Source organism: Meriones unguiculatus, chromosome 8 (genome assembly GCF_030254825.1).
Source record: "Meriones unguiculatus strain TT.TT164.6M chromosome 8, Bangor_MerUng_6.1, whole genome shotgun sequence".
Classification (NCBI taxonomy): Eukaryota; Metazoa; Chordata; class Mammalia; order Rodentia; family Muridae; genus Meriones; species Meriones unguiculatus.
The window spans coordinates 109,240,943-109,257,729 of NC_083356.1; the positions used below are offsets into that span (position 1 = coordinate 109,240,943).

The 16,787-nt window shown below is 47.9% G+C and overlaps 3 protein-coding genes across 3 annotated transcripts; 2 read left to right on the forward strand and 1 right to left on the reverse strand.

Annotated features, from left to right (window-relative positions):
- The first annotated feature begins 86 nt into the window (after window positions 1-86).
- Tmx2 (thioredoxin related transmembrane protein 2) lies at window positions 87-6,559 on the forward strand. The gene is made up of 8 exons (XM_021642898.2): window positions 87-316; window positions 2,851-2,911; window positions 3,137-3,250; window positions 3,372-3,448; window positions 4,548-4,654; window positions 4,830-4,895; window positions 4,988-5,117; window positions 5,533-6,559. The coding sequence occupies exons 1-8, from the start codon at window positions 128-130 to the stop codon at window positions 5,674-5,676; spliced, it is 888 nt and encodes a 295-aa protein (XP_021498573.1). The 5' UTR covers window positions 87-127; the 3' UTR covers window positions 5,677-6,559.
- A 546-nt stretch (window positions 6,560-7,105) lies between these two features.
- Window positions 7,106-8,691, forward strand: Selenoh (selenoprotein H). Its single transcript, XM_021642896.2, has 4 exons — window positions 7,106-7,367; window positions 7,450-7,595; window positions 7,671-7,799; window positions 8,515-8,691. Exons 1-3 carry the CDS (start codon window positions 7,261-7,263, stop codon window positions 7,769-7,771), a joined length of 354 nt encoding a protein of 117 aa, XP_021498571.1. The 5' UTR covers window positions 7,106-7,260; the 3' UTR covers window positions 7,772-7,799; window positions 8,515-8,691.
- Window positions 8,692-9,478: 787 nt separating this feature from the next.
- On the reverse strand, window positions 9,479-15,190 carry Btbd18 (BTB domain containing 18). Its single transcript, XM_021642929.2, has 2 exons — window positions 15,067-15,190; window positions 9,479-11,643 (listed from the first exon to the last, which is right to left on the reverse strand). Exons 1-2 carry the CDS (start codon window positions 15,188-15,190, stop codon window positions 9,581-9,583), a joined length of 2,187 nt encoding a protein of 728 aa, XP_021498604.2. The 3' UTR covers window positions 9,479-9,580.
- Between the last annotated feature and the right edge of the window lie 1,597 nt (window positions 15,191-16,787).

Here is a 16,787-nt window from a genome sequence, read left to right on the forward strand (position 1 = left end):
CGGGTGGGAAAGCGACAGCCGGAGGGGCCAATAGCACACTCGGCCCGTTTCTGCTCTGCTGTAACAGCCAGTAAGAGCCACATCCGGCCCGGAGGCGGGGCGGCGCCTGCGGGAGCGGGCCGCGAAGATGGCAGTGCTCGCGCCTCTCATTGCGCTGGTGTACTCGGTGCCGCGGCTCTCTCGATGGCTGGCCCGACCTTACTGTCTTCTGTCGGCCCTGCTTTCCGTGGCTTTCCTCCTCGTGAGGAAACTGCCGCCCATTTGCGACGGCCTCCCCACGCAGCGCGAAGATGGCAACCCGTGTGACTTCGACTGGGTGAGCGCCCCCCGCCCCGGCAGCCCTCGACCTTGACCGTGCCTGCCCTGCAGGTGCACAGTGACGGTGTGGGGAGGCTCCGGGAGCTAGCCGCTGGCCAGGCTGAGCGGGAGGCCTGGGCCGTTACCTAGGCTTCACCTTTAAGATGGAGAAACAGATCCCAGGGCTTCCTTCACACTGTGTTCCACAGTGATGCCAAATTCCGTGGGCGCCAGCGGGGAAGACAAGGCAGTGGCAGAAATATCATTCATTTTGTAAACATTTTTAAGAGTTTGGTCTTAGTGTGGGTAGGCGATGTTCTGAGGGTCACGCAGCGTTCAGAAAGTGCTGTCTAACCTAATTCAGTTAACTGACCTATTCAGTAGACAGGCCGACCTAACAAATGACTTACTGGGAAAGCGACTGCTAGACTACTCTGGCCTTAGTAACTGCGCACAACTCTCTTACTCAGGTGGGACAGAAAAACAGGGACGATCACAAAAACGTGAAGGGAGGGGGAAGCACCTCACCCACCGAGAAGCAGTAACGTAAGAATACTTAAACATTTGCTGTGACGGTTGTGGAGCTGATGTTTCTCTCCTATACAGATATTTACGTTAAAATAGCAATAACAGGACTTAAGGCCTGAAGGTATTCATATAACCTTGGGTAGGTCGAATTTCTTTCCTCAGACCTTTTCTGGGACTCTCAGATAAGATTAACTTTGTTTACATTAAAGAAACTGTACTGTTGCCAGGCTTTGTATTGTACCCTTTTAATCCCAGCACTCTGGAGACAGGCAGGTGGATTTCTGTGAGACTGACGTAAGCCAGGCAGGTCTATATAACACTGCAAAACTACATAAAGCAGCACACCAGAAACCCTACTTTCCTCCAATCCTGTGCTCTAGACTCTGACTGCCAGGTGCCTCTTAAGAATTGCCCTATGATTTCATTTAGGGTTTTAGCCACCCTTTGAAGATAACAGCTTCAAATCCCACCAATCTGGCATAGATGACTATGGTAAAGAAAATTCAAGTGTCTATGTTTTTTTAGCTTTTCTGAACTCCTCTTTCTCCTTTAACCCACACACTTAATTTAAGCCTATATTAAAAAATAGCTTAGGGCTGGAAAGATGGCTAAGTGGTTAGGAACACATACTAATGCCAGGCAGTGGTGGCACACACCTTCAATCCCAGCACTTGGGGGTGGGGGGGGAAGAGGCAGGTGGATATCTCTGAGTTTGAGGCCAGCCTAGTCTACAGAAGCAGTTCTAGGACAGCCAGGGCTACACAAAGAAACTCTGTCTGGTGGTGGTAATTGGGTGGAGGGAGCATGTTAAAAAGAAAAAGAAAAGCATACTTTCTTCTGGGAAACCAAATTTGATTCCCAGTGCCTATATCAGGAGGCTCATGGCAGCCTGTAACTGCAGCTTTAGGGGTCTTTTTCAGGATCTGTGCTCACTTGCACATACCAACACACATATATGTGGTTAAAAATAATAAAAGTAAATATTGAAATCGTTTGAAGAAGCCCCAACTCTGGGGGCTGGGGGAGGTGAGATGGCTCAGTGGTTAAGAGCGCTGGCTGCACTTGCGCGAGGTTCCTGGTGCCACAGGGTGGCTCACACCATCTGTGATTCCAGTTCCAGTCTGGCTTGACTGGGCTCCCAGGAGAGTAAGGGAGCAGGCTGTGGCAGCAACACGGAGCTGTCCCTGTAGTCCTCAGTGGCCTGCAACTTGTCAGGTAGACCAGCTAGGTTTGCACTTTTGGTGTTTCTCCTGCTACTCCTCTCCAGAATGCTGGGTTCACGTGTGTGTATCCTGAAGGTGCAAAACCGAATAAAAAGTTGAGACTCACTGAAAAGAAATTGCAATAATAGTAACAGTGATTGTAAAAAGCACAGCATGATGGTGCACACCTGTAACTTTGGCGTTTGGGAGGTGGAGGCAAGAGGACCACAAGGGTAAAGGACACCAAGACCGGGAATTGGGGGCCACAGTGAGCTACAAAAGACTCTGGAAAACAAAATACAGTTCAGAGAAAAAATAAGGACTGTAGCCTAAGCTGTATAGCAAGGTCCTTTCTCAAAAGCAAACGACAAAAAAGAAGCACCTGGGAGGAGCACACGAGTTCGAAGCCTGCCCAGACTACACGGTGGAGGTGCTCCTGCAAGTTGTACTCTAACTTCCACAGGTGTGTGGTGGCGTGTGCACAGCTGTACACACACAGCAAATGTGGTGAACGAACTCCAGTGGGCCATGGTGCTGCAGCCCAATAAACCTGGTACTTTAGAGGCCGCCGTGGGAGAACTGCCTGGGCAAGATAGTGAGACCAGGTCTCAAGGATAGAAGGAGGCAGGGAGGGAGGGAAAAGGGAAGACCCAAAGGTAACAGCCATTTGCCAAGGGTAGACCCTAATCGCGGCTCTTTTGACTTGGTCCCACTGCACATCAGCCAGCTTCACTGCTTTCTTTACTTCCACCCCGAGCTGGATCTTGTGTTTACATTTCATATTTTGCCTCATTCAGCTCTGTTGCCCCTGGTTGTCTTGCAGAGAGAAGTGGAGATCCTGATGTTCCTCAGTGCCATCGTGATGATGAAGAACCGCAGATCTAGTAAGCTGCCTCCTTTTCCTGGCTGGGTTAGCACTCACGCCTGGCAGAGGCTCCTTCCTGCTGTTGGAGGAGCGGGTGTTTAGTGAACCACTTCCACACGTCATGCCCGGGGCTAGTTTCACCTCCTGTGCCCTCTCTCTCCTGTCCCCATTTCAAAGAACCCCAGGAAAAGGGACAGAGTGGGTGCCCTCAGCTCAGCCTGACTGTGGGGTGTCTGTGTTCCAGTCACTGTGGAGCAGCATGTCGGCAACATCTTCATGTTTAGTAAAGTGGCCAACGTAATTCTTTTCTTCCGCCTGGATATCCGCATGGGCCTGCTGTACCTCACTCTCTGCATAGGTGAGACAACACCTGTTGCTGGTTGAGGTTCTGTAATGTGGTACTTTGCGATAGTGAAGTTCTTTGTGAGGGCCAGGCCGCAGTCCTTATCTCGTACCTCTGCCGTCTCTTCTGTGTCCAGTGTTCCTGATGACCTGCAAGCCTCCCCTGTACATGGGTCCTGAGTACATCAAGTACTTCAGTGATAAGACCATTGACGTGAGTATTCCGCTGTCTGCCTCTTGGCTCCCGCTCCGTGCCTTTGTGCTCTTTAGCAGTAAAGACAGTGGGCAGGGTTGCAAGGAAGTAGCTGGGGTTGGTGGTGGATAGTTGTTATCCTCGTGCTTGGGAGGCTGAGGGGTAGGATTGCTGCAAGGTTTTGGTTTTTGTTTGTTTGGCTGGTTCGTTTGGTTATTTGAGACAGGGTTTCTCTGTGTAGCCCTGGCTGTCCTAGAACATACTCTATAGACCAAGCTGGTCTACCTCAAACTCAGAGAGATCTACCTGCCTCTGCCTCTGCTAGGAATAAAGGGGTGCGCCACCACTGCTACAAGTTTAAAGCCAGTGTAGCCTACATAATGAGTTCTAGGGCAGCCCCTGCCAAATAGTAAAATTCTGTTTCAAAGGATAGACTGGTAGGCTGGTGACTTGGGCTTCATGAGGTAAATATATTTGTCACACAAGCCCTGACAACCTCAACTTGTTCCCTGGAACCTATGTAAAAGTAGAATTTGAGGGCTGGAGAGATGGCTCAAAGCTTAAGCACACTGGTTGCTCTTCCAAAGGTCCTGAGTTCAAATTCTACAACCATATGGTGGCTCACAACCATCTATGGTGAGATTTGGTGCCCTCTTCTGGCATGCAGGTGTACATGCAGACAGAACACTGTATACATAATAAATAAATGAATCTTTAAACAATGAAAAGTAGAATTTCGTAATACACTCCACGGAGTTGTCCATATCCAACTCTACAGAGTTGTCCAGATAAACTTAAAAGTGAAGGCTTACTGGAGAAAAAAAAAAAAAGGTCTTGCTGCCAGGCCTCAGTCTTTGGACTAGAAGGAGAAACTGACTGTAAGTGGTCATGCCCGCTCCAAAACAATAATGAAAAAATTTTAGGTTATTAAAAAAAAATAATAATTTGGTAATTTCACTTGTGGTAGTGTGCGTTCTTCACATGTATGAGGCAGTGGATTGAATCCCTGGTACCAACAGCCACACCAGAAAAGGTTGTCAGGGTACCAGCTTGTTATGGGAAAGGAGAAGCCCAGGTGCCCAGGTGATTCAGCCTATCTTCTCTTCCCTCTCTGTGATAGGAAGAACTGGAGCGGGACAAGAGGGTCACTTGGATTGTGGAGTTCTTTGCCAATTGGTCTAATGATTGCCAGTCATTTGCTCCCATCTATGCTGACTTGTCCCTCAAGTAAGTATGCGTAGTGAAACCTATCAGAAGTAGAATTGATGATGCTTCCTTCGCTTGGTGTTAAATTTTGCACATCCAAAGGTGTTTTTCCCTTTCTTACCTAGCTTTTTATATTTCCAATTCCCTTGATCTATTTCTTTGTTTTTTCAGTAAACAATAATACACTTTTTGCCAGGTACAACTGTACAGGACTAAATTTTGGGAAAGTAGATGTTGGACGTTACACAGATGTTGGCACACGGTATGTGTATGGAGATGCTGGGCTAAGGGTGTGAGCTGAGAATTACTTAGAGTGATGTAAGTGATGTGTACAGAGTCCTCTCTACCCTGTAGGTACAAAGTGAGTACGTCCCCCCTCACCAAACAGTTGCCTACCCTCATCTTGTTCCAAGGTGGCAAGGAGGTAATTCGACGGCCACAGATCGACAAGAAAGGACGAGCTGTCTCCTGGACCTTTTCTGAGGTACATGAAAAAGATGGGCAGGGGTTGGGTTAAGTCTGCATTCTGCCACTTGCCCACTGCTGAGAGATTTTAGATTAGCCACTGGATGTCAGCTGTGCAGTCACTCAGTAGTTACGTTGCTAGCACTGTGGAAAAATGGTAAGGACTTGCTCTGTGAGATGCCAGGACGCAACTGGGTTTGTCTTCAGTAATTTGGACACAGTATCACCTGGCTCAGGATTGCTTTACAATTGCAGGTAGGTACAATAATTCCTGTGCACAATAATTGGCCTCTAGTGGACACTTAAGTATCCTAATCTAGGATAAGACAGATTTCTGCCCTCTGATTCTTCTGGCTTCTAGACCACTTCCTGCACCTAAGCAATGAGCTTTACCTTCCTGCGCAGCACCTGATGTGTTCATCTCTTTTGCATAGGAGAATGTGATTCGAGAATTCAACTTGAATGAGCTATACCAGCGAGCCAAGAAGCTCTCGAAAGGTGGAGACACGCCAGAAGAGAAGCCTGTGGCCCCTGCTCCCACTGCTGTGCCAGATGGGGAGAATAAGAAGGACAAATAGGATCCTGCATCGTTTGTGCTTCCTCTGTCAGTTTCAGGCCCCTTTGTGGCCCAGTTCCAGCTATAACCACAATCCTTGCCTGAGGCTGTAGCCTTTTGATTTCTCCTGTTTGGCTGTGCCTAGGTTGGGGCAGGGTGCCTGCTTCTGAGTTTTCAAGAAGCATCTAGGGAACCATGAAGCATTCTATGAAGGGCTCTTCTGCCCTGGCCAGCTGTTGCTTGAAGGGAGTGAGCTCATGGATGGATAGAGGTTGAAAGGGTTTCATTCCAAGGTTGGGTCATGTGGAAACTGCTGTTCAGCACTTGGATATTGCCAGTTTGTTTAGTTATTCCTCCTAGTGAGCCTGCAAAGCATAGATGAAATTAAACTTTAATGTTAGATGTCACAGTATATAGCACTAAAAATTTTTCCTCAAGGACCCTTTCTTTCTTAGGCCTTTCTGGCTTGATCTGTGGAAATCATTCAATTTAAGGGGTTGCAGAAAGAGCTCAGTGGTTAAGAGGAGTGGCTGTTCTTTCAGAGGACGCGGGTTCCATTCCTAGCAGCCACATGAAGGCTGAACTCTAGTCCCTAGTCTCTGGGGCTTCAACATTCTCCTGGCCTTGGCACCCACTGGATGCATGTGGTGCACAAACTCGTGAAAGCAAAATGCCCAAAAGGGTTGTGTGTGTTGTAAGCATTGTGGCTGATCCCAATGAAAAGCTGCCTGCCAGAATTTTCATCATTGGAAATAGAATTGAATGATCCCGTTGTATTATGGAAACTGAGAGGTAGGGTGGTAAATTTTGACACAGTCCTTAGTGGGCCCTGAAGAAAAGCCCCGTGGCTGGACAGCTGTTTTCTCCTATCCACAAAGCTTTCCCTAATAAAGGGGTTATTTTGATTTCTTCGGTGTTTCTGCTTTGCTGGAAAGTGAGCGGCCGCAGAGGAACTGCCTCCATTTTTGATGCTGAGATTGAACGTTGAACTCGGGCACCGTATAAGCCAAGCACGCCTCTAGACCGTAGGAAACGTTAAATTTGTGGGTGAGGGTCTCCATCTGTTGGAGAGATGACAGATGGGCATGACTGTCCTCTTGATTCACCTAAGTACCGACTACAGATGCCGGCTACTGCGCTTAAAGTACTAATGGGCCTGGGTTCAAATTCCACATCGGTTTGTTTCACCACGTGGGGACGTGGATTCCGCATTTCGGTGCGAATTAGCTAGTTTCTGCAATGGTGCAAACGCCACGGAAATGAGATGTGGACTTCCCTTGGAATTGGTCTGTGGATCCAGGGCGGGGGTCACCTGCGCAGAAAGCCCCTGCCAGAGAGGGCTCGGGCCCCATTCCCCGCACCGCGCCGCAGCCCGGCAGCTGCAGGTGCTCCGCCCGGCCTTCCGCCCCTCCCCTTTCCTACCCATAGGCTGCGCGGTTGCGCTTGAAGGTCCCGCCTTTAGGTCACGTGGACGCTGCCTGCAGGTCGCGAGATTTGGATTTCGCAGGTGCGGTTCCGGGCTGCGGGGTTTGTGCCCTGGGGTCCCGTGGCCCCGTCTTCCGCCCACGCCGCACCCCACGTTGCTGGGACGCCTGTGACCCGTGCCATGGCCCCTCTCGGGAGAAAGCGCAAGGCCGCGCGCGCGCCGGGCGAGGCGGCGGAGGACAAGCGCGGGAAGCTAGCGGCGGGCGCAGCGCTGCTCATCGAGCACTGGTGAGGGCCTGGGGGGTCGCGGAGGGTGGGCAGCGTTGGCCCGGCGGGGCCGCAGACCCCTTTGCAACCCGTGTGTCCGCAGCACGAGCTGACGCGTGTACGGCCGCCACGCCGCTGCCCTGAGCCAGGCCCTGCAGCTGGAGGCCCCAGAGCTCCCCGTGCAGGTGAACCCGGCCAAGCCCCGGAGGGGCAGCTTCGAGGTGACGCTGCTACGCCCGGACGGCAGCCGTGAGTGGAGGCCGCGAGAGGGCGGGTGCGCTGGTGAGAGCCACCGTAAATTGACTTTATCCCATCCTTTCCCAGGTGCCGAGCTCTGGACTGGTATTAAGAAGGGTCCTCCACGAAAGCTCAAATTTCCTGACCCTCAAGAGGTGGTTAACGAACTGAAGAAGTACCTTAAATAAGGAGGTTGGCAGGAGTCCCCATGCTGAGGTTTGCATTGTGACCCGGGAGTGCAGTGCATAGACAGCGAGGGTTTCCTTATCGTTACAGTGTACACGAGGTTCATGACTTTTAAAGAGGAGCTAAGCCTGGTTCGGTGGCCTGTAATCCCAATACTTCGGGATGCAGAGGCAGGCCGCTCTCTGTGACTTCGAGGCCAGCCTGGTCTACGAAGGGAGTCCAGGACAGCCAAGGCTACACAGAGAAACCCCGTTTCGAACAACAACAAAAAGCTAGGATCTAAATGATGTGTCGCTTGTGCTTTTTGAGTTAGTTAAGGCTTGCCCTGGAGGTACAGGCAGCTTTTGCATTTGTTTGCTAATTCACTTTCCCATCTCCGATGGCTGTTTTAATTCCAAGAGTCTATTGCAAATCTTACTAGTTCATCATCAGTGTTGACATCTTTCTGTAGTTAAGGTTGTTTTCCCTTGTAGTGGCAGAATCTGTGCTGTTCTCATTACCTCAACTTTTCTGGGTTTTGTTAGTAATCTGTGAGATGAGGGCCCATTAAACACACCCCCATTTCTCGGTTGCATAGATTTGTACAGGGCTTTGGCCTGTTTTCTGAGCTTTCCTGTTGAGTGTTTGTAGACGTGTGGGGGGCGTGTCACCGAGCTCCCGAGTTTTGTATGGCTAGCCTTGGGGTCGGGGTGGGTCCTTGTGATTGCCTGAAACCCTGCTCTGACATTCCCTCCTCTATTTGCAGCTTTCAGTTCCTGGAAATGCTGAAGCGTTTATGATGGTGCATGGCCAAACTTAAGCTATGTATCTGAAGCCATAGTTTCTTCCCCTCCAGAAATGATGGTTCAGTTGTGAGGCAATCTTCCAGCAAGGCACTGTACAAGTATTTTGATTGGCTTAATAAAAGTTAAAGTATCTGAGAGTAAGAGTCAAATTTACATTTTGTCTTAAAGGATAGATACAACCAGGCTTGTGGGGTTGTTGGTCTTTGTGTTTTTCATACTGCAAAGTACCTTATATGTGGAAATTGTAGGGTTTATGGTAAAACATGACACGCTGATGAAAAATGTGAATATTGCTGGGATTGGTGGCGTATGCCTGTAATCTCAGCACCTGGGAGGCTGACAAGAGAACTGGAAATTCATAATCAACCTGGCTTATGAGATACCATTGTAAAACAAGAAACAAACAAGACTGTAGATATGAAGTAAATCTTAAAAGCAACTAGTTTTAATCTACTTCTCGGAAGTAGTCATGAAAGTAACATCTTCCTGGCCTTTGTGGAGGCTTTTGCTAGATTTTCCATACTGGCAGTGAGTAAGCCCCACGGGCTGGGCTCAGGGGCATGGGCCTGTAACATCAACTACAGGAGGCTAAGGCAGGAGTCAAAGTTCAGTGCCAGCCTGGGCAATTTAAAGAGATACCACTCATCCCAGGGTTCTAACACAGCTTCATTCCTTCTCAAACATTCTTTAAATACAACCCAACACAAACAGTATTCTAAGTTTTCCTGAATTTTCAGTGACTATCTCTTGAACTGAGGGATGCCTGTTCTTAACTATTCTTATGACTTAATACAGTTGGAGACCACAGTTTATTATTGTCAGTGAAAAATGGATTACAAATAGATAGCTCAAATTCCTAATTTTCTGCTCATGGTACTGCTATTTATTTGGCTTATACCTGGCTCATAAATCTAAGGAGGGGGCTCAGTGCTGAGAGGAGATGTGCTTGCTTTGCTGCCAAGAAAGCCTTTTGCTGGTCAACAGGTATCACCCTCTGAGGGGCTCTACCCCACCCTCCTGCCTCCACTATGTCAGTATATCTACCTCTGTTTCTGACTCAGAGGAAGGGTCAGGCCAGACAGAAGGAATACTAGTGGGCTCCAGCCTCCCCTCCACTGTCCAGTCTACCACGTCAATCTCTTCATCTTCAGAACTGCCAGGAAATGGGTCCAGCAGTTCAGGGTTGGCAGACACGTCCCTGACTGCCTTGGGAACAGGATATAACACCTCATCCATGCCTAGGGACACTTCTAGCCCTGCCTCTGCCCAGTTTGAGCATGGAGGGGAGAGATCCCTGTAAGACCTTTGGGAAGGGTCAGAGGAGTCAAGATGGAGTAGTTTTTCTCCCTGACCATCCAGTGGCTGGGAGCTGGTAATTTCAAGGTCTGGAGTCCAAGAGCTTTTCAGTGAAAGTTCCTCTCTGCTCACCTCTGAGGGCATGACAAGGGGGCTAAGGGGCTCAACTGGTTCTGTGTTCTCAGAGTCCATGACAAGGGGACTAAAGGGCTCAACTGGCTCTTTCTTCTCACCAACAGGTTCCTTTTCCAATCCTGTGAGGTCTCTGGGCCAGAGTTCCATATCTGGCAAACACCATTCTTCTCCTTCAATCCAATTCTTTCCTGTTTCTGACAGGTGATAACTTGGAGTTCTGCAGCCTTCAGTCCCCGGACTTTCCAAAGAGCCTACTGGTGGCTCAGCATCTGAGCCACACAGCATGAAGTCCAGAATCTCTTCCAGCTCACTGGTGGCTGCAGCACTTGTGATTCGGTACTGCTCAGCTTCACAGGGCTGGCCGAGCTGAGCTGTGCCGAATGTGTAGGGCTGCCTGCAGTCAATATTCAACACAGGCTCTTTCCCTGTTGGCACTGGACTGGACCCAAGCGCTGACGTCACCGCAGGGTGGCCTGGCGAGTGCATAGCTGAGAGGCGGACGTCTTGCAGCCTAGGGCTCTCTGGGGAGCCCTGACTCAGTTGTGCCCTGGCAGGCGTTTCCTGCTCACTAACTGAGGATAGCAGAGCTCCTGGAGGGTCTTCTACATCTGAGGGTTCTAGGATCTGGGGGCTTTCTCGAGTGTTTCTGAGGGGAGGCTCCTGTACCACTTCCCAGCAAGTACCATTGACAATCTTTCTAAGTTTTACTCTTCCAACCTGGCCCTCCTCTACGGAGTTGGAGGTGAGTGCTCTGAATTCAGGGCTCTGCTTCTTGCTCCCACCTGTCTTCCCAACTTCAGGCAGGTCTGGAGTGCTCTGTAGAGGACTGACTTCCCCTGGCTTCTGCTTATCCACACCCTGTGCTGCTTTACTTACACTTCTCTGTCTCCAAAGACGCCGGCCAGGGGCTGTAGGCACCGAGCTGGGACCCCTTAAAATGCTGGAAGGCTTAGATGTGTAGACATGGGGTGAAGGTTTTGAACGACTCAGCCTGATCTTTCTAGGCAATAGTTGCTCATCCACAGAAGGGTACAAGCTGGGAGGGGAAAGTGCTGTAGGACCTAGGGCAGGGTTGTTCTTGTTTTCCTTAGGCCCTTCTCTCTGGCTTGACGGAGATGAGCTTCTTTCTTGAGTCAGGCAAGCCCTGGCTTTCTTCTTGAGTAGAAGAGTGTCTGACGAGCTATCTGCATTTGGTAGGTCACTCTTTTTGTGAGGCCCCTCTTCTTCCCCTAAGGACTTCAACCTCACTGTCCCAAGAGGACTAGGAGTCTGGGTGACAGTCAGTGGGGTTCGAGGGCGGCGGCTGGGTGCCACCACTCTAGCAGAGATTGGTGCAGCACTTGGTGGTTGTAGGCACTCCCTGTTTAGTCTTCGGCCCTGTGGAGCCTTTACTAACTTTCCACCTTCTAGCTGCAGGGTTTCCAGCTCAGACACTCGGAGCTGACGGGCAGCAGACAGCACATCCTGGGCTTCTTCCTGAGACACTTCCATCTCTGAAGTATATAGGAAATCCACCAGCTTCCTAAGGGTCCTGATTTTTAGGCCTCCCAGCTCCAGTACCACCTTCCGACCCTGAACTGGCCTCTCCCGCTCCAGGCGCTCTGTGAAGAAGGGACTACAGGCCGACAGGATACAACAGTGGGCTGGGACAGCCTCACCTAAAAGACAAAAACAAAACACTTATGCTCTTTTCTTTTTCTTCTTTTTGTTTTAGTCCCAACAACAACAACAATCACTAATTTGCAGATAAAAACCTTAAGCAAGAGCCTGGAAAGAAGGGAATAGGTGGCGCTGTCAGCTAGCTAATGCACTCAGGGCTTTAAGGGCCTGTGCAACAACCCACACGTGGCGCCTATAACCTGAGGACCTGGATGGCAGAGGCAGCAGCTCAGTCATTCTGAAAACCAGTATGAGATACAGAAGACACTGTTCTGTTTTTTTGAGACAGGGTTTCTTGTATAGTCCTGGCTGTCCTTGAACTTGCTCTGTCGACCTCCAAGAGATTTACTTGCCTCTACTTCTTCAGTACTGGGATTAAGGTCTAAGATCTTGTTTTCAAAGACCCAATCAAAAAAGCCTTCCAAAGTGATTGACCTATCTTGAACCTTTCCAACTATCCCATTTGGATATTATGTGCATTCTATAGAATTTTACACCCATAAAACTTTGCAATTTGTTTTTGTTTGCTTATTTTCAGACAGGACCTTGTTATACAGCCCAGACTGGCCTCAAAGTCATGAGCCATTTGAGAACAGTGGTTCAAGCTGTACACCACTACACTGGGCTCTGGTTTCTGGGTGTGTGTGTGTGCGTGCATGCATATTCGTGAAGAGGTGATGTCTGCATGCTATAGCATTAACGTAAGGAGGACAACCTCAAGTGTCAGTCCCTACCTCACCCTGATACAGACCTCTTTGATGTCCTCCATGTCAGGCTAGCTGGTCTACAAGCTTCCCAGGATTCTCATGCCTCTGTCTTCCCAAAGGAGCACTGAGATTAGAGGCCTGCACAACTGTAGTAGCTTTACCTGGGGTTTGAGGATTCAAACTCAAGTCCTCACACTTGCGTGGTACGTTTGTTTTTGTTACGCACAGAGCAATCTCTGTAACCCTCATAGTTTATATTTACTCACTTAGGGTAGTGGAGGCCAGAAGTTGACCTCAATCGATTTTCTACCTTATCCTTTGAGAGGGAGTCTCTTGCTGAACCTGGACTTCTCCAGCTTGGCTACATTAGCACTTTACCAGCTGAGCTGTCTTCCTAGCCCTTGCGTGTGTGAGCACAGGAACGTGTGCTGTAGCATATGGATATAGGTCAGAGGACAACCGTGGGTGTTTGCCATCACTTCACTTTCTTTAATATAGGTCTACTTGCTCTACCTGCTCCCTATGCACGCTAACTGTCCTTTGAGGTTCCAGGGTTCTTCTGTCTTCTGACTACCAGATCTTTGCAGGCTGTAGGAATTACAGTTGCAATAAGTGTTTGGGTTTTAGCAAGTCACACTTAGGTCCTCATGTTTGCACACCTAGCACTTATATCCAGTAAGCCATCTTCCTACTCTCTTATTGAATTATTTCGGGGCTGGGTATCATGTAACGTGGGCTGGTTTAAAACTCCCTATGTGTCAAAGATGACCTGAACTTCTCATCTTCCTGCTTCACCAGGCATGTACCACTAAGCGTGGTTTAATCTGTGCTGGGGACTGAACCCAGGGCTTCGCGAAAACGAGGCCAACACTGTCAACTAAACTATATGCCCGACCTTTTTTTTTTCTCTTTTAAGATTTATGTGATTTAATTTTATATGTATGAATGTTTTGCTTGCATGGATGCCTGATGAGGCCAGAAGAGGGTGCCAGCTCTCTTGGAATTGGATGGCCTGTAAACTGCCATGTGGATGTGGGAACTGAACCAAGGTCCACTGTGAAAGCAGCATAATGCTTTTAAGCCATGGGCCACCCCTCTGCCAACACCACCCTGCCAGCTTTGTCTTACATTTTCTTGTTTTGTTGAGCCTCTGGGTATGCAAAATGACTTAGCACAGAAAGGGGCTGGCAGCCAACTAAGCCTACAGACACCACATGATAAAAGGAGAAAACTGATTTCTGTGAGTTGTTTTCCGACCTTCGCCCATGTGCCCAGCACACATCGCAGCCCACACCATGTGTGTGTGACAGCCTGTGAGCACACACAGGAGCAGCACGCATGACTCTGACTCTGTAGCCTGGGCTGTTCTTGAATTTGTGATCCTTTTATTTTAACTTCCTAAGTCCTGCCTGTCTTCTAGTTTTATCTTTTTTGTTTTTGTTTTCCAAGGCTCTGGCTGTCCTAGAATCTGCTTGGTAGACCAGACTGCCTCTGCCTCCTGAGTGATGGGATCAGTGACCTGTGCCACCACCCTGTTTAGTTTTACTCCTTTAAATCCAGATTTATATTATGTATATGAGTATTTTGTCTACATGTATGCATGTACACCATGAGTTTGTCTATTGCTAAGAGGACACTGGATCCTCTGGAACTGGACTTATGGATGGCTGTAAGCCAAAACATGGTTGTTGATACAAAAGCAACAAATGTTCTTAGCCAGTGAGCTATCTCTTTCCAGCCCCATTCTATTTGAATTTTAGGGGTAAAAAAATAACAGTTTAACTCTTTTTAACAATTTATTATTTTGTTTTGCTTGCATACGTATCTGCGTACCACACGTGTGAGTTACAGACAGTTGAACCTGCCGTGTGGATTCTGAGGCTTGAACCAGGCTTGAACCCTCTGGAAGAGCAGCCCTCTGAGCCACTAGGCTATCTTTTTAGCCTCCATCAAGTTTACTCTTGAGAACAGTTTTAGAGGGGCTGGGCATATAGCCATCTGGTAGAGTGCTTGCCTAGCATGTACAAAACTACAGGGTTGATCCCCAGCTCTGGATCAGATTAGGCATGGTAGAAAATTTGGGAGGAAGGAAAATTAGAAGTCCAAGGGTTTTTTTTCAGCTACATTGAGTTCGAGGAAAGCCTAGGTTACATGAGATCCTGTCTCAAAAAACCAAAAACTTAACTTATCCTAAGTTGAGTGTGGGGGTGAAAGAAAGCCTTTAATCTCAGTCCTGGGTAGGCAGAGGCAAGTTCTGGATCCATGTGAGATTGAAGCCAACAGGGTCTACATAGCAAGTTCTAGGTCAGCCAGGGCTTTATAATGAAACCTTGTCTCAACAAAACAAACACCACCAACAACAAAACCCCACCCCCTTCCAACAATAACTGTCCTGGTGAAAAAAAAAAAGCTTTCACCAATGATTTTACAATATATATAGGTAATAACATTCTTCTGGGGCTGGGGAGATGGCTCAGAGATTAAGAGCACTGGCTGTTCTTCCAGAGGTCCTGGGTTCAATTCCCAGCAACCACGTGGTGGCTTATAACCATCTACAGTGAGATCTGGTGCCCTCTTCTGGTATGGAGGCATACATGCAGGCAGAACACTATAAGAAAAACATTCTTCTGGTTTTACTGTTTGCATCTGGCCTTGAACTCATTTTACCTTGTTTGTTCTATAGTGACTTTCAGTTGAACCTAAGTTAGTTCTTACCCTCTGCCTGCAGCAGGGCATCACAAAACACACCACTCTGCTGCTGATGGTGAAGCTGCAGGAAAACTACCCGGAGGAACCGTGGGTTCCTGTAGAGGATTTTGGAACTGGCAGGAGAGCACATGTCGTGTTTGGTTAATAAACCCTCTAGATTTTCTCGGTGCAGATTCCTGTGGGGGAGATAATACATATCAGAGGTATGATTATACCTAATTTATTTTCTCTTTGAAATGGCTAAGAAATGAAAAAAAAGATAATGAAATGTCAGCTGAGCAGTTATGCTGAGGGTAATCTCAAGAAAGCCTAATGACAGTGCTTTCTTGTAGAAGCTTGGAGATAGGCCTACATTTGAATCTTGGCTATGTTTTTTTTTTTTTTTTAAAGATTTATTTATTATGCACACAATGTTCTGTCTGCAAGAGGGCACCAGATATTATCATATTATCACGTGGTTGCTGGGAATTGAACTCAGGACCTCTGGAGGAGTAGTCATTGCTCTTAACCTCTGAGCCATCTCTCCAGCCCTTGGTTCTGTTCTTAACTAGCTGTATACTACCATGTAGGTGACCTAACTTCTCAGAGACGTACTTGTCTCATGCATGAAATGGAAGTAACACTACTTACCTTGTAAGGTTTTAAAAAATTTTAAACAAGCCAGACATGGTGGAGCATGTCTGTAATTCCAGCTCTTGGGAGGCAGAGGCAGTATAAGCAGGAATGCAAGGACATCCATCATCCCACATACAACTAGTTCAAGGACAGCCTAGGCTATATGAGATCCTGTTTCAAACACAAAGCAGAACAAATGAGGGAATTGTGGTACATGTCTGTTGTTTGAGGGCAGTCTGGACTGCACAGAGAGACTCTGACTCAAAATAAAATTGAATGAGTCAACACAGACAAAATTATTAGTACGATGTGTCCCTAGTACAAAATAATTCTCTCAAATGTCAGTGATTGTTATTCCTCAGCCTTTATTCATATTAGCACCGAGACCTAACTCCTCACATTCTTCTTGAGCACCACATCTCAGCATACTCTGAATTTCACACTTTCAAAGACAGCACTGCTGGCTCTTTAAAACTGACTCTGGGAAGCCATAAGCACTTTCTGTAAGCTCACTTACCACACTAACCAGCAGAGGGTGCACAATAAGAGGAAACAGGATTCAGAACGTCTTGCATAGTTGTTTCTATGTTGATTGACCAAAGTGAGCCAGACTGACTTCATCACTTTGCAAAAATATGGACTTTGGGTTCACTGTGGCTAACAGTGGAACAAAAACGTATGCATTTGACTCTTCCCTACCCAAATACACTTCTAGTTTGTGTGTCTGTGCGCGTGCACCATGACCATTTCCCCAACCCAACTCACTGCACAGGTGTGTGTTCAGTTTTCCAGAATGGTTATGTAGTTTTCTGTCAGCACTGAAGAGTCCAAATAGTTCACGTCAAAACTATCAAGAAAGAAAAGAGTGAATAGGTAAATTATGAAAGAGAAGCATCAGCCTGGCTTGGTGACCCCATGTCTGTAATCTTAGTTATTATTCAGGAGGCTGAGACAGGAGTATTATATGTTTCAGACCAGCATGGGCAATTCAGTGAGCTCTATTCTCAAAACAGAATTTAAAAAGGACTGGTGGTATAGCTCAAGGGGTAGAAAATCTTGTCTGGCAAGTGTGTGTGAGGTCTTACACCAAAGAGGATGGAGGGCAGGACAGG

Coding starts and splice junctions, on each gene's coding strand:
- Tmx2 (XM_021642898.2), top strand. CDS start 128: ATGGCAGTGCTCGCGCCTCTCATTGCGCTGGTGTACTCGGTGCCGCGG. Junction 3,251..3,371: donor GTACCTCACTCTCTGCATAG/GTGAGACAACAC, acceptor TTCTGTGTCCAG/TGTTCCTGATGACCTGCAAG. Junction 4,655..4,829: donor TATGCTGACTTGTCCCTCAA/GTAAGTATGCGT, acceptor ACTTTTTGCCAG/GTACAACTGTACAGGACTAA.
- Btbd18 (XM_021642929.2), bottom strand. CDS start 15,190: ATGTGCTCTCCTGCCAGTTCCAAAATCCTCTACAGGAACCCACGGTTC. Junction 11,644..15,066: donor TGCCCTGCTGCAGGCAGAGG/GTAAGAACTAAC, acceptor TTTGTCTTTTAG/GTGAGGCTGTCCCAGCCCAC.